Genomic DNA, 17,577 nt, shown 5'->3' with positions numbered 1-17,577 from the left:
CGACACAATGCAGTGAGGCAAGCGAGGGATTAACATAGTCGTGCACTCTGTGTATGGTGGATTGCCGCAGCTCGCATGAAGCGTCAGAAGTTTGCTGGAACTCTAAAGGCGATTACTCATCTCAGCTTAGCGACTCCAGGTCAGGTGAGGCCACCTGCTGAGTTTAAGCATATCAATAAGCGGAGGAAAATAAACTTACAAGGGTTTCCTTAGTAACGATAAGCGAACTGGGAATAGCTCAACTTGAGAATCGGTAAGCTTCGCCTACAGAATTGTAGTCTGTAGAAGCCTCTTCACTGACTGACTGAACCAAAGTCTCCTAGAAGGGGGCATCAAAGAGAGTGAGAGCCCAATCGTGTTCGGACCCTGTCGCACCACGAGGCGCTGCCAACGAATCAGGTTGTTTGGGGGTTGTCGGGTCGTCAACACACGACACACGACAATGGCGGTGCTCGAGGGTCATCGGCAGCGACACATGGCACACGACGATGTTGGTGCTCGGGGGTCGTCGGGGGCAACATACAACGGCGAGAGATGGAATGAGGAAAGAAAAAGAAGGTGAAGGAGAAGGCGATGGGCGGCGACCGACGGGTGACAGGCGATGGGCGACCGAATGAACTATAAAGAGAAAAGAAAGGGGCTCGCATTAGGGTTTTACGAGAAATTTAGCGACGGATTAGCGACAGAAAAATTCTGTCACAAATTTGTGACAGAGTAGCGACAAAAAAATAGTGTCACTCATCCGTCGTGAAGTTGCGATGAAGTGTGAGACAAAATTTGTCTGCCGCTAATCCATCACAAATTAGTGACAACATTGACGACGAAATTTTCCTGACACAAATTTCACAACTAATTTTAATTTTAGGGTCATATAGTTTTCTTTTGCTAATCTGTCGCAACGTTGCGATCAATTATTTTTGTCATAAATTTTTGTCACTAAATAATGTTTTTCTGGTAGTGATTATTGCTAACAGTGTAAGAACAATAAATTTTGTAAAGTTTATGACGAGAATTTGGTTGCTGATATTTATAGTAAAAAATGTTTTGCTACTATGGTTGGTACTATCATGCCTATGGTAGGCCCAATTGAAACGCTAATCATGTTACTGAATTTCCCAATAACAGGCACTTACACTGGTCTGATCAGAGTCAATGGGTTGGACACCAACCTAAGCATGGCTCGAGAAGGTCTGGTTGGTTCAACACACTAATTGGTCGGCTTAGTATCTTTGGAATCCCATCCATAATTGTATAACTGGACCAGAATGCTGTGTACCAAGCTGCTCCAGCTTTTTATGTGTGCTTTCTTATATAAAAAGGAACAAAAAAAGTGAAAAAAAATATTTGTCCAATGGACATGGTCTGGATCCAAACCACATAGGGTCTCGACAGGCTGGACACACACACAATTCAAGGGCCTATAGTCCAATTTGGACCTGAACCCACATTGGTCCAACACGTTTACTGCCCTGCACCTAGTAGTAATTGTGGATTTTGACAAGGAATCATCTTATCAAAGCTCACACAATTGTGACCCAGTGATTCCCTATGTATAGCCAACCCTTTCTCACTCAAAATTAAATCAGACAAAGACAAACTCTGTCATAAACATATGGCTTAGAGAGAGAGAGATGGGGGCATAAAGTAACAGGACAAAAACTTGAATGAGTGGAGGGTCTCCATGACAAGACTAAATGCCAATGAACAAAACATCAGTTTGGTGCCATAAGCTCATGTCCTCCCTCAGTGATGAAGTTGGTGGTGATCATAAAGTGGGTGGGATGACCCCTTTCCCTCACTTTCCTCACAAACCAAAAAAAAAGCCAAGCACCCAATACATGATCCTACACACACACAGAGAGAGAGAGAGAGAGAGAGAGAGAGAGAGAGAGAAGGCATCATGTGGCTTTGGGAAAGATTAAAAAAACAATTAGAAAGAAAATAAAAGCTATCACTCTCTTTCAAACCAAGAGGGACTGAAAAACAAGTCGGGCCACAATGAACAGGTAGGGGCCATAGGGTAATTAGTGCAATAAAAAGCTGGTACCCTAACTCAAGATAGGACAAGATAAATAGATAATTAGTGCTTTAGTCCATAAACAAATGCCATACTACCTTAACTAAGATAAGTTTAAAATATAAGCCGAAAGCTAGATATCACTTGCCCTGAAAAATCTTGTGTACCTTCAAAATTAAAGCCACAAAACAAGCCAAGCAATGAGTAGGCCCACCCCACTCAAATACATCGTACCCATATGAGGAAAACGTGTGCCCTACAAAACTTGGGGTGCCCTAAAGAAATCAATGTACCCTCCTTGCTCTCACGGTGAACCACAACCACCCCATAGATGGACAAGATAGATGGTCAGAGTTGACGGCACGAGTAGGGTAACCCTACATCCAGAGTCGGAACTCGGGCAGGGCTCCTGATTGGTCATTGGTCCTGCAAATAGACCTGCTGCTAATGGGACTAGTTGACACATCGTATCATTTCGGCCCTCCTCTTCCTTTTTTTTCTTCCAATTTCTTTCTTTATATTTAATAAGCAAATACGAAAATCAATAAATGATTAATAAATAATAATAAATAACCATCATATATTTTCTCTCTCTCTCTCTCTCTATTGCGGGAGAAAATCCATTCCGTTCTCGCCGGAAAAAAAAATCCTCGATTGGACGGAAGACACAAGGGCGACCGGTGGACGAGGAAGAACAGGGGATTCCGGCGAATTGATCCGCCGTCGATTTGTTTATCGATCCATTCCCTTCGTCTCTCTTTCTCGCCTTCTTTTTCTTTGGTTATTTGTGGTATGTATGCCATTTTTTTTCTTCTCCTTTCTTTTCCCCCTTTTTGGCGTTTTGGGGTGAAGGGTTTCTTCGTTCTTGTTGTTTATCTGCAAGGTTGGGGCATGAGAACGGATGGTCTAAGTTTTGAGGTTTAGGCGGTTCCATTTCTTTCTTCTGATTGCCTGGGTTTGGGCAGATGTGTGGTAGAAAAAAAAATTGGGTTTTGTTTCTCTTTCAATTTGGTTTGATTGGTATACTGTTTGGAACCAACGCTCTTGGTTTTTATTTTATCTTTATTCATTAATTTATTTGTTCGTCTTTTCGGTTTTCTTTGGGTGCATGGGAATTTTTCGAGTTTTATGAGTTTTGGATGATCGAGTTAACTTCGATCCTCAAAATAAGTTTTTTTGTTTTCGTTTCTCTTTTTTCTGGGTTTTGCATTTAGCTGGTGGGTTCGTTTTCTTTTCCAGCCGTGCATTGGTTTGAACTTGAGAGACTTCGTTATGCATCAAGATTTCGTTTTTCTTAGCGCTTTTTTTTTGTTTTTTTTTGCATGATATGTACGGTTCTGATGAATTTGCGATTGGTGTTGAAATGCTTGTTTGTGTGGTGAGAAAAAGGGTTATTTGGAATATTAGATCAGACTGCAGCTGTCATAGTGGCGATAATTGCTGTTTTTGCAACTCAATGAGGACAAATGCCGGGTTTTATGGTGATTGATTGGTTGATTCAGCTCTGTGTGTTTCAATCTTATGGAAAAAACTTGATCTTGAGCTTAAAAATGTCTTCTTGTGGAACCTATTTGGAATATTAGATTAGACTGCAGCTACCTTAATGGCGATAAATGCTGTTTTTGCAACTCTAAGAGGAAAAATATCGGTTCTTAGGGTGATTGATTGTCTGATTCAGCTGTGTGTTTTAATCTTAGGGAAAAAACTTGATCTTGAGCTTAAAAATGTCTTCTTGTGGAACCTAAGACGTTGCTTTTGGCTTTTACGTTGATAGATGGATCCCTTGCGTGCTTGTGTTCCTTTTTTTTCTTGTGGTAGATAAACAATCTTTGGTGCCTGCAGTTGTGTGGCTTCTGGATTTAAGGAAATCGGTTTTGGTGTTGTGTTTGTTACCAACATTGAGGAGTTTCTTTGCATATTGCAGTTGTAAAGATCGGCCCTGGGAGATGTGTAGATTCAAGTTGCATCAAGAAAATCATCCTAGTGTATGCTCTATGCAACAATAAACAATGGGCTTTATCTTCTTTTTTTCATTTCTTCCAGTTGTTTTATCTCTCTTTTATTTACACTCATTGGCCTGCTTCTCTGACCTCAGAGGGCTCAGTCTCATACTAGTTACCAGAAGCTTCATAGATAGGTTGGAAGTGGGCTTCCCCGAAACTCGCTTCAGAATTGTGAAACTCCTTGCTTCCGAAACTTGATAGCAATCTTGATTCTCCCATGCTTCTCCTATGGTTCTCACACGTTTCTTCCCTATTTCCCTACGCGATTCCTATACACTTTTCTCACACTTTTTTTTAATGTTTTTTCATGTGCTTCCTTTTACATTTGCCGCTCACTTCTCATGTGCTTTCTTTAAATTGACAACCTTTAGATTTTGTGAAGAATTTAATTCTTACGCTACGAAATCACAAAATTTAAGAATAATCATTTTTATTTTAGTTTTTATTTCTTTCTCCTTTGATTTGCATTTTGTTTCCCATTTGATCCCATATCACTTCCTCTTTTATTCCTATTTCACTTTTAAAATATATCGCCTCTCGCTTTCGCTTCTCGTTTTGTTTCCCGCTTTTGCTTCCTAGTGTGGTAACCTTGCTAACCATGCTTCTTCTTAGAATTTACATTTGTCATGTAGGATGCTTGTCTAGTAAGATGTTGTTGCGTCTGATCTGTGAATTATATGGCTGATTTGATTGACAACATGGCTAGAACTTTTTTTTGATGCAGATGCTAGTCAACAACTTGTGAACATTTCCAGTGTTGATTATGTTGAAATATCCATGCCTTTGTTGAGGATGTTTGAATCATGGTTGTCAGTTGAGGAAGCGGGAGCGAGAAGTGATACGGGAAGCGGGAGCGGGAAGCAAGGCACTTTCAAAATTTTAGGAAGCGGGAAGCATGGGACGACTTAGAAGCGAATCATTAACCATCTCGGAAGCGACCTAGGAAGCGAAAAAAGAAGAAAAAAAATAATAAGTAAAAGAAAGTAAAAAAAGAGGGAAGCGTGTTTCCCATAAAGGGGAAGCACGCTTCCCATAAAAGGGAAACACGCTTCCCAAAAAAAAGGGACGCTTCCCGCGTGTTTCGGAAGCATGACGTTTCGTGCTTCCGAAACACGTTTCGGGGAAGCACGCTTCCCCTACTGTATAGGCGCTTCCGGTAACTCTGGTTTGAATGCATACTCCCTCCCTTGCACCCCCCATCTTTGCTCGCTTGTGAGTGTGTTATGTTAATTGAGATTTGTGAACTTGTCTAGTTTATGTATAAAGACATCTGTTCCTGTTGTGACCATCGATGTTTAGGATTGGAATTGTATGTGTGATTAATGACTGCATCATATAGCTTACTCTTATTAGGTTGGAGCAGCTTCTGTATCACACAAGTATGGCTATGGATTATTCTTGTGGAACTTTCCATTAAGAATATCACATATGGGATACAAGGGATTATGCTACAGAGAAAAAATCTGTCAAGTATGTAATATTGCTGTCTTTGGAGCAACGAACCTAGAAGGAATAACTGGGATGCAGGAAAATATGCTTATTTATTATATAGCTTGACCTACTTTCCTTTTGTGGTGGTGCCCCTTGCTTTGGCTGATGGTTGGGCACACCATAGGCAACATTGTCTGTTGTCTCTACTATACCTCAGCAACACAGTTTTCACTGTATCGTTCATGTGATAATGTATTTGATGATAGGCTTTATTTGCATTGTATCCTGTGGTTTATAATGTTTGTTTTCACAACTATTATTGGCATAGTTATTTGTATTGAATCTGAATGACATCATTGTGTAGTTGTCTATACTTTTTTGTTATTGTTCTTTTTTTAGAGATGTGCTTCCTTTTGTAAGATTCGGTTCATTCAGTTCATGAGTAGTTTTTGTTAGGAAAAATAGGCAGGCATCTGTGAAAGCTATACAAATATAAGACTGAACATTCACTGAAACCTTGCTAAGTTCATGTACTCTCTCTCTCTCTCTACATGTATATATATATATTGTGCTTTTCTCCTTTCTCTATTATGGGGTGTTGTTCGTGGTTATTGTGGGCATGGGCCCTTTTAGGTCCTGATATGATTGCCACAGCGCAGGTTCCATCTTGAAATTGTTCAGTTCTTTTCACAGTTTAAGCATTCATTCACATCGAGTCTAGCACCATCCCTCATGCTCTCTCAGCAGCTTTGCTTCCTCACTCAGGAGCTCACTTCCTGGACCTATCCTTCTCCTCTCTTCCTTCATGTTTTCCCCCTCTTCGACTCAGTTGGGAGTTTTGTTGGGATTCCCTCCTTGCTTTGGCTGATGGCTGGGCACACCATAGGCAACATTGTCTGTTGTCTCTACTATACCTCAGAAACACAGTTTTCACTGTATCGTTCATGTGGCCATGCTTGATGCTAGGCTTTATTTGCATTGTATCCTGTGGTTTATAATGTTTGTTTTCACAACTATTATTGGCATAGTTATTTGTATTGAATATGAATGACATCATTGTGTAGTTTTCTATACTTTTTTGTTGTTCTTTTTTCTAGAGATGTCCTTCCTTTTGTAAGATTGGGTTCAATCAGTTCACGAGTAGTTTTTGTTATGAAAAATAGGCAGGCATCTGTGAAAGCTATACAATTATAAGACTGAACATTCACTGAAACCTTGCTAAGTGCATGTACTCTCTCTCTCTCTCTATGCTTTTCTCCTTTCTCTATTACAGGGTGTTGTTCATGGTTAATGTGGGCATGAGCCTTTTTAGGTTCTGATATGATTGCCACAGCGCAGGTTCCATCGTCAAATTGTTCAGTTCTTTTCACAGTTTAAGCATTCATTCACAACCAAGTCTAGGACCATCCCTGATGCTCTCTCAACTGCTTTGCTTCCTTACTCAGGAGCTCACTTCCTGGACCCATCCTTCTCCGCTGTTCCTTCATGTTTCCCCCCTCTTCTTTCTTTTTCTTTCTTGTTTTCATTTCTTCTTGCGACTCAGTTGGGAGTTTTGTTGGGCTTCCCCCCCCCCCCCCCCTGTGGCTAGTTCAAGGAAAAAAATCACCCCATCACTGATTGCACATTGGCAGGCCTCTGGTTGATAAAACCCTTGAGATCCCCCCTGCCCTTAGGGAGTACACCTAGCTTCAACTTTGCAACAGACGCCCCTGTGGGTTTCAAACTTGTGTCGTCCCGTCAACTTGGTGGCTTTCACAAGTCACCCTACCAGATGAGTGGTGCCCTTGTGAGCATATCCTAGCATTCCTTAGCAATTGACGTCTACCAAAAGTCACAGATTTGGTGTCATGTCATGTGGGGATTATGATATAGATGTTAAAATATATACATATATATCACATAGTCACCTGTATCATTAAAGGTAATTTCTCGGCGAGGATATTTCTCGGAGAGATTTTCAAAAGTTGACAAATCTTTGGGATATCTCAGGAAAATCTCAAGAGTTTAAAAAATTGAAAAAATATAAATAACAAAAATACTAAGAAAATAATATTTTTTGCATTGTTTTTCTTTCAAAAATATGAAGAAACATGTTTTAAAGGTTTTAAAAGATAAAATAAACAAAAAAATAGGAAAGGCAACCTTAAAATAAAAAAAAATGTTTTTTTCTCAAAAAATGACGCAATATTGTCATGATGTTTCTGGTGATATTTTGAAAATATCATGATATATTCCCGATATTTTCAAAATATGATATTTTCAAAATATCAGCGATATCAGTGACAGTGATATATATATATATATATATGTTTAGTTCTGCAGTCAGGGGTATTTTTGTCATTTTTACCCATTGTAATTAGAACATTCTACTAGGGACTATTTTATCATTTTATTTTCTTATTTTTCTTTTTCTTTTTTTTTAATGACCAACGGTAACCATAGAGTCGTTGGGACTCATCCCAAATTGGTGTATAAATAGGGGATGTTAGCCCCTCTCCATGTTATGCTTTTTTATAGCATTTGCTCAATAACAATTCATTATTTTTTATGTTCTTGCTCCTCTTTGTGAGCATTGTGATTAGCCCTTAGTGGCTCTTTGTATCTTGCCCATTAGTGACTTCGTATTTGTGTGGGTGTGCACTCTTCATAGCCCTTGTAGCATCTCTCTCGTGTGCACTTGAAGTTTCATTACAATATAAATTTCCATATCATGTGCATATTTGTTATCATGTCATGTAAGCATAGTTGACTTGAACTGCCATTAAGTAGCCATTGCCTTTTTTGGTGCCTTGCTCAATGAAGGATCCATTGTTGATAAAATTTACAATTTGGAAGCTCATTTTTGCTATTTGGATTCATATGTTGATGTTGATGATATCATCATTAAGCCTTATCCCAACTACAATCATCAGCATAAGATACATTTCCATTTCCAAAATAGTGTAACAACCCATTGGTTTTATGATTCATCCTTCCAGTATGTTTTGTTTGCTCAAACTGTTATTAATGCTTAGTTGTACTTTCCTATGACCCATTTGCAGATTAAGTGGGAGTACTTGTGTTAGTTGATGGTGCATACGTCTGCACCAAGCTTATCTAGATCAACTCCAGTTTAAAACTTAAGAGTTCCAATGCAAGGTCAAAAGAGTACTGTTCATTCCTTTCTTGAAGCATTTGAATTTGATAATGGATCTAGCTCAAGCAATGAGCAACAAATTTATTGGAATGACATGACAAACTCAGGAGGCTCTCAAAACGTACATGATTATCTGTTATCTTCTGGTGATCTTGTGAGCATGTCATATATAGATGCTGCAACCCACAATGGAAACAGCTTAAACAGTTGGACTTTAAGTGGCACTAGTACTACCCAGCAATCTCTTAATCATTCCGGCCATGATGATGTCAAAATGGATGATGAATGGAGGCCATCATTGACAATACATGCTGGAGTTGGTCCACCATTGGAAGAAAGACAATTGGGACGGCCTGACATTCCTTCTCTGGAAAGTGTAAACATCGGGCTACACAATAGTCTTCCAGATGAGCCATTGAGTCATCAAAATTCCAATCCTGGGTATGTTGGCACTGATATTCACCCATTAATAGATGGTAATTCTGGTTCTAACCAGTATAAACCACGGGCATCTGTAACTGGGCAGATGCTCTCCACTGGCAGTTCTTCTGATCCTGGTGGGAGCTCATCAAGTATGCTTGGGGATTTGTTAGATGACAACAGTGGTCGGTCGGGTTGTTCAATGGATGGAAGGCGATTGACCTGCAAAAGGAAGAGCTTGGAGGCGGTTACCGGTCAATCATCGCTGAATGGAAACAGTTCATTTCAGCGAGTTGAAGATAACATTCGTCATGCTCTTCCTTCTAGGCAGAATAGTGCATTGAATATTTCTGTTCCTCCGCAGCATCCTTCAAGTGTCAGATCTCTTGAAGAACAGTTGAACCCAACAGTTGGTGGCAGTGGCAGTAGAGCAGCTTCAGATGTCCATTTTTCTTTTCCCATGGGAAGCGATGATGAGAGCTCTCAAAGAAATTTTCGTATGAGAGTTAATCCAACATATCCTCAGGAATCTTCTCCTAGTCACATGTGGCCTACAGGGAATTCTCTAAGGGGAAATGTTTGGTCTTCTTCATCTGCTGGCAGAGTTTTACCATCAAACAGGTCCTTAGATTTGAGATCATTAATTGGTAGTACCGGTTCTGCTCATAACCAAACTAATGTTCCACATCTCCCTGCTTTTCATCAAACTTTACAGTCTCTAGGATGGAATGGGGCATCCAATCTGAGAATTGGTAGTTCATCAAGTTCTCATGTCATTTCTGGAGAGAGGTCAACTGATTTACGTGAAGATGCAAGCTCAAGGACTTTGCCTAGAAACATCTCAGAGCATATAATGCTTCCACCCCCCCTTGAGACAAGGCATTTTAGTCAAGATCCATCTGGTTGGAGTTCATCCAATGGGAATGTACCAGCAGATACAAATTCAACCTCTCTGGCTGGCTCAAGTTCTGGCCTTTCTTGTCCAAGTGCTGGTTGGACCCCGAGCCAAGGTGCTTTTTTACATCTTCCTCGTAGGCTGTCAGAGATTCGGAGATCCTTGCTTCCATCTTCAGTTGCTGATTCTGGAGCTCAAATTGGTTCTTTTCCACCATCACGGTCAGTTCCTGCCACTTCCTCAGCAGAGATGGTGCTCCCTTCTGGTTCTGGTATTCAGAGGCATGCACATCACTATCTGCGATCTGCTTTTTTGATGGATAGACCAGGTGATGGTATTCTTGGGGTTCCTTTGTCATTAAGGAATCTGCAAGATGCAAATGAGGGACGAATTAGTCTAGTCTCCGAGGTTCGCTCTTGAAACTATAATGTTGCTGAAAAACTATAATATTCTCTTTCCTTGAATTTTTTTCTTAGAACTACTAGACTTTGTAGTGTGGAATTTTATCTAACTGCCCAAAATCTTTTCAATTTTAGCATTCTCTTTCCTTGCATTTTTTTTCTGAGAAATACTAGACTTCATGGTGTGGTATTTTATCTAACTGCCCAAAATCTTTTCAATTTTAGCATCTCTACCATCATACCCATTTTATCCAGAAGATTTTTGACATCTACATCAGCCAGTCTATGCTAGTCTCTGTTGTGGATAGCTGTGAGAATGACAGTTTTAGTGAAATCCTACATTGATGGCTGAGCAACATAAAAACTACTCGCTGTGGTTTAATGACTTTTATACATTACATTACATTGCGTCTCCCTGGTTATCCCCTAAAAAAAAAGGTCTCTATAGGAGTAGTCCCAAGCATTGGTATGTATCTGGTGGTTCCTGGATAGATTGGTTTTATCAATGAGGGATACATTGGGAGCTCCAGAGGTATTTAATTTCATTGTTGTAAAGGGATCATAATTCTTTTATATTGCAATAGTTGATTTCCAGAATTCTCCAAAAAAAGGGAAAATTTCTGGTGCTCTCCTTGTGTCTTCGGTATTTTCGTCGAAGTACCTCTTGATTTGCGACATTTTTATCCATATGAGAAATTTGTCCAAGAGACAATTTTATCCCCCACTTCTCATATCCAAGGATAATTTTACTTTTGTTTGATTTGAAACAGAAAGGTCTTTTGGACACTCATAAAGTTTTTCTAGAGAAAAAGGTCGGGCCTCTGTGGTCAGATTTCTTTCTCTAATCTCCAGAAAATGTCTAAAATGAATCATTTTCCAGAGACAGATTTCTCTGTGTTTGGACCTGGAAAAGGAGCAGCCCCACACTTTTTGGAACAACTTTTTCCATGTTGACAATTTCTTCAGGTAATCAGACAGCTCCTAATGCACTTTCCTTTTCCATGTCTCAAAAAAAGCTAAGGAGCTCTCAGATCAGTTTGTCAGCAGTATAAAGAAAAATAATGCTTGAACAGTATAAAGAAGAAAAATATACTAGAACAGTAAAATTCTCAATAATTAATAAATGTGGTTTAACCTTTATGCCAATCACTGCTGTGAGACTAAGCATCACCTGAGTTCAGCAAAAAATGTAGAATGTAACATTATAATATTAATATGTAAACATCTCAATATCTGATACTATCTGCTTAAAAGATTGTATAATTGATACTTTCAAAATTTAGTATAGAAGATACAGGCTGACATAATTTGTCTATGCTATATATTTTGTTTCCAGATGCTGTTACTTTCAAATGTTCAATACTTCAATTAGAAAATGCAGGCTGACATGATTTGCCTGCAACATATATTTTCTTTCCTTGGCCTTTGAACATACCTTACATCTTATAGTTGCATACAAGAACTTTTGGGTTATTACTAGTGTTTTTGTATGCGTTCACATAAGCAGATGTGTATATGAGGTATGAAGAATGATGGAATTTGGAATATGATTGTATTAAAGGATTAGATCTAGTACTTGTAATGGTGAAAATGTTTCTTTCAGATTGTTTATGCATTTAATATTGAAGCAAGATTTTCTCTCAAAAATATTGGAGGCAAAAATAATTCAATGAGATAATACTGTATAGGTTGAGAAATCTTGTAAGTGATTCAATGGTTGTCAGACTAAAATGAGTGGTAATAGCTGAGTCTTGATGTTGCTGCTGATGATGATTGTGCATCCATATGTGCTTTGTGTGTGTGTGCACATGATCATAAAAATAAATTGTTCATGTGATCTTTGCTTCCATGTTATTCCAGTTGTTGTAGGACTTGAAGAATGTGGGCAAGTAGGATTTTATGGCGCTTTTATGATGAAGATGCAGTTTTGTGGTGGATGTGCCATTTTGAAATGAAGAAATTATATTTTATTGTGCATTGATTGCAAATGTGATTTGTGTGGTATGGACAAGTCTTTGACTATTAAGTTGTTAGACTTTGAAGTCACGAGCATCACTTCTGTTATCTCCTTGTAATGCTTTTATCTTCAGTTGTCACATATTTTTCTATTAGCCATGGCTATAGAACTCATGTCTATTACAGCTTTGATAGTCAGAATGGTGGTAGGTACTAGGTAAAACATGGTTTTGATTTTTTTTAGCTTGTTTAATGTATGACTAATATTCACTTAGTGTTACTTTATTCATTTTCACGGCATCCTTTCGTGTTGTTACTCCATTGTTCCTTGTCTAAATTGATGCATATTGATCTGAATCTATGGTTGTTTCTGTATTTTGTTGGTGGAAGTTCTAGTTCTGATCTTTTTTTTTTTCATGTTTGTTCATTGAAACAGATCCGAAATGCCTTGGATCTTATTCGCCGAGGAGAAAGCTTAAGATTTGAGGTAAGGTTTTGCCTACTGTTATCGTCCACCATTATAAAGAAATGAGGATAGGTAATATTATGTCGATCCTGTTCAAATTTGATCAAATCCTTTGCTGTCTTATCAACAAGGAGATCACTTCTCGCATTTTGGTTGTAAGGCAGTTGTTGATAGTGATAGAATCTGGATAGACAAGCCCCTGATTGGTTTCCAGATTCTCTTTAATGGCAATGTGATGTCTTGCTCTTGTAATCTGGTAGGGCGCTGCCTAACACCAGCTTGCTGATCCCAAAAGAAAAAAGCCCCCCCCTTTGGCTCTTTCTGTAAGGGTATGTGCGTTGCAGATGATTCTGTGGAGCCTTCATCTGCAGAAACATATTCAAACTCCACTCCCCACCCTTCTCCCTCCCTCTACCCAGCAAAACATTACTGTGGAAAGGGAGGAATTTTGGGGGCCTCTTTCCTTGCGGAAAGTGGCTTCCCAGTTTGCGTTACTGCTGTGGGGCCTGTGGAAACCCCATGGTTTCCATGCATGCAAACGGGCCCCAAGAATGGAGATTTGACTTAAAACCGTAATGCATGGAAATGTGAAGCTGCAAATTTGCTTCTTTATGGTCTGTAAGAGATTCTAGGATTTAGTAAAATTAACGTCCGTGGTTCTCTGCAGGATGTTTTGATTGTGGACCCATCTATGTTTTATGGTGGAGCAGACTTGCATGATCGACATAGAGACATGCGGTTGGATGTAGATAACATGTCATATGAGGTAAGCCCTGTGGTAAAGCTTCACTGCGCATTGGTTCAATTAAATAATTATGGCTGAATTTGCAGGAACTGTTAGCATTAGAAGAGCGTATAGGGAACGTTAGTACAGGATTGAGCGAAGAAACCATTATGAAGTGTTTGAAGCAGTCCAAGTATAGTTCTTCAGCAGATCAGCCATCGACGGATGTTGAACCTTGCTGTATTTGTCAGGTAAACCTCAACATCTGTGCATGGCTCTGTCAAGGTCTATCTTGTTATTCTGTGTATATTCATCTTCCATTCTCTAATTACAGGAGGAATATGTGGATGAGGAAGAGCTTGGGACGCTGGATTGTGGGCATAACTTCCATACAGGCTGCATCAAGCAGTGGCTCATGCACAAGAACTTGTGCCCTGTTTGTAAGACTACAGCTTTGGTTACCACATGAGATTGATGGTAGGCCTGGCTTGGTGACATACATGAGAAGAGTGGAAGCGCTAAAGCAGTGCGCCCACCCTCAGTTCATTGAATCCGCCATCTTGATGTAGATGATAATATTTAAATTATAAGTCTATTGCTTCCTCTCTTCCTAATATTTTGAAAGCTGCTCCAGTTATGTTGATTATTCATATGGCCCTCTTGGGCTTAAAACTTACTAATTTGCATGCTTTCTGTAGCATCCCTCTGCACAGAGTTAGATGACCGAGGGTGCTGCTCATTTTATTTTGTACATAAGGTGACACATTTTATCAGATACTCATGAGAAGACATTGCTTTTTATTTCCAAAGGCCAGTTCCACATGAACTTAGCATGTGGGATTTACATTTCAACTGCCTGTTGTTTCTGCAATGGTAGTGTTATTTTTTTGAATAAATCACCTTCCCAAACTTATGTTACACCTTGTAGATTATGGCAGCAACACCCTGTTGAGAGGCTAGTGCTGCATAAGTTTATTTTTCAAGGCTGTGTTTCACATCTACAGGCCTGCTGAATGGTGGATTACAATTAACAACCTCTGCACATGCCTGTTGAAAAAAAAAAGCCTATCGAAAACAACAATTAACCTCTTCACATCTTGAGGGTCTGCTAGGTGTTAGATAATTGAAGGGGATTCCTTTTGGGGAGCTTAGTCACTGTTTTGAAACTACCCGTCGGAGGTAGCTGAAGTGGAACCGGGGAGATGAAACACCTGGCACCAAAGTCTATGCAATTGTAGCCAATAATGGAACTGGTGTGGTATTTGACGATTGCAGTTTCATAGTTCACTTCTCACCTGGATGAGGTTGTAGTTACCGAGTACTACACCAGTTTTTACACTGGTGAGCACTCCCGGACTGCTCCAACGAGCTTTTCCACACCCTTTCCTAGTTTTAATTTCAGCTTTTCAACTGCATTCTAAACAGTTGCATAAGTGAAAGTGGTAAATCTTCAACTGAACTGTTCTACTTATCTGAATCAATGAAGCAACCAGATTTGTTAAAACTACAAAATTTGGGGTATTCCTATCTGCCACCGACTGGCAGTTTTCAAACAGGTCCTTGCTCAATTTATGGATCAGCTCATAAAAATAACAAAGGGAAATTTTCATCTAGGGACCAACCTTTTGTCCTTAATTTCAAATATGGGCCACACCTTTCTGAAATTGTAAATATGGGCAAAAATTTTCTGAAAACTGTCAAACAAGGGCCTGCATTTATTGTTGTCCTTTAATCACAAGTCAAATTACAATAGTGATTTTCATCAAACTGTTTACTTTTTTTTTTATAAAGATAAATGATTTCTTTCAATTTTTCAAAGGACAATACACGAAACAGAAAATGACTAGCTTTCTGGATGTTGACTTGCCGTCCCTATTTGACTGTTTTCAGGAAAAGTTCGGTCTATATTTGGAATTTCAAAAATGTGAGGCTAATATTTGAAATTTGGTGCAAAAGGTTGGCCCCTAAATGAAATTTTCCAAATAACAAATGTCAAAACCCTGTTATCTCAGACTCAGAGTAGTGAACCCGGAAAGAATTGCAACTTCCCAAATTTGTTAACTCCATCCTCTCAATCAGGGGCTAAATACCACCTTTCTGAAACTTGCAAGAGGCCTTATTTATATCCTCAAGAGCACTTGACTGACAAATGAAAGCCCTGTTTGGCCATCAGGAAATTAATGGGCTTACGGGTTTGTTGGTCAAACATGATAGTGTCATGTATGAGCTTTAAGGGGTTAGGCAATGAGCAGAATGGCTAATATGGATCTTCACGAGTATATTGCTACTTGTAATATCGATTCAACCAAATGAATCGATCAAAAAAGTTTTTGGGGGGGTTAAATTTGATCAAATGTGATAATATCGGGACTAGTTTGGATCCATCTAAAACCAAGTTACCAAGTATATATATATATATATATATATATATATATATATATATATATATATATATATATATATATATATATATATATAGAGAGAGAGAGAGAGAGAGAGAGAGAGAGAGAGAGAGAGAGAGAGAGAGAGAGAGAGAGAGAGAGTTTGGAAGCAGAAAAAAATCTCATGGTAAAAGAAAATTTTGACCACGAGAGGTTTGCATATAAGATTTTTTCCTTGTGATTTTTTTTCTCGTTTGTGTGACACGACAAAATCAAATTGGAAAAATGTTATGAGTGTACTGATGAGGGTGAACGCTGCCTTTAAAATTGATTTTTTTTTAACAGGAAAGATGGAGAAAATTTTCTGTTCAAAATCAGGGGGTGAAATAGAAAAGTTTTCTTTGATTTTTTTTTTATAGTTTGAAAATGAGCAAGTTCTCGTTTTTCTTTTCCAACTTGCATCTTTCCTATCATTTTTCTGCTTCCAATTATGCCCTAAACATTTTTGCATTTTTTCAGAAACATCTTGAGAAAATAACAATTGATATAAAATATAAATAAGTAAAACCTTTGAGCCCCCCCTGCTTCCCGTCAGTACAGCTGCTCTTGCAGCAAGGGATGCTTCCCATGGGTTTTGAACTGTCGTCATCCCATGCCATGTGACAAACCATGACCACACTCAGCTAGGAAGGTGGAGCCTAATGTTCAAGAAGCAACTGGTCCCTGCCTGAGCAGTTGATAAGCGGAGTGTCACTAAGGGTGTCAACGGTTGGGTTTGGTTCGAACCCAGTGGAACCAGATCTGACCTCAATTTTTTTATATGTTATCAGATTCAGACCCTGTCTAATCAGACCTACCATAAAAGAAACCATACCAGGACCCGATAAGAACTTCATGAACAAGACCAGGGCCTTACCCGGTAAAATACTATTTTTGTCATTTTTACATTGAAAAATTATGGGTCTTAATCGGAACTCGGATCGGGCGCGAGTCTGGTATAAAATTTCACAAACTATGCCTGACTCCATGTATTAATCGGACTTTTGAGTCTGAACCTGGGTCTTAATCGGGTCTTCTTATTTATCACCATACCCGGACCCTGTAGGGTTTGGTACACGTTGGGTCTGGGTAAACCCGACCAGTTGACACCCTGCCACCCAGGCAACGACCTGTCAGTCCCTGCTCGGGTGAGTTCCGGGATTCCAACACGCCCTCATGACTCATGTTACCGAAGTGACCTCCATACTCAATTCAACCCTGGCAACAAACCAAATCCACCTCGTCCTGCTGTGTCTTGGGCTTTGTGAAACTCTTAAATGGGTCGGGTCCGGGTTGCATGACTTATGAATCTGGATATAATACAAGTTAATGTCCTAGGGCAATCCATCTCCTATTAAAAAAACGATATTATCAGAATATCACCTATTTTGTGAATATTATTTTTTATTTTTAATGTTTTTATATTTTTGTATATTTTTAAAATTAATATCTTTTTCAATCTATCCTAAGGTTTTCCTTTTTCGAGCTCTGCTATCCATATTCTATAACCCATTATTCCAATTCGCAAGGAAAAACCAATCCGTGGCTATCAGGATTCGGATCCGAATCCAGCTCCAGATGTAGGGGTACCAATTCCCTGAATGAGAATTCTACAAAATCCGGGGCTATTCCCGTAATTTCTCTTAGACGACAGTCAAAGTCAAGGCTTTGCGGCTTTATAAAATACGAGAAACCGACAGGAATGCTT

The 17,577-nt window shown here is 39.2% G+C and overlaps 1 protein-coding gene across 1 annotated transcript; it reads left to right on the top strand.

Annotated features, from left to right (window-relative positions):
* Positions 1–2,614: 2,614 nt before the first annotated feature.
* LOC149838550 (putative E3 ubiquitin-protein ligase HIP1) lies at positions 2,615–14,258 on the top strand. Its single transcript, XM_090006661.1, has 6 exons — positions 2,615–2,807; positions 8,493–10,310; positions 12,696–12,746; positions 13,393–13,491; positions 13,557–13,700; positions 13,784–14,258. The coding sequence occupies exons 2-6, from the start codon at positions 8,583–8,585 to the stop codon at positions 13,916–13,918; spliced, it is 2,157 nt and encodes a 718-aa protein (XP_089862787.1). The 5' UTR covers positions 2,615–2,807; positions 8,493–8,582; the 3' UTR covers positions 13,919–14,258.
* The last annotated feature ends 3,319 nt before the right edge of the window (positions 14,259–17,577 follow it).

Source organism: Nuphar pumila, chromosome 5 (assembly GCF_984573655.1).
Source record: "Nuphar pumila chromosome 5, dmNupPumi1.hap1.1, whole genome shotgun sequence".
NCBI classification, from domain to species: Eukaryota; Viridiplantae; Streptophyta; class Magnoliopsida; order Nymphaeales; family Nymphaeaceae; genus Nuphar; species Nuphar pumila.
This window is presented reverse-complemented; position numbering and strand designations above follow the sequence as displayed.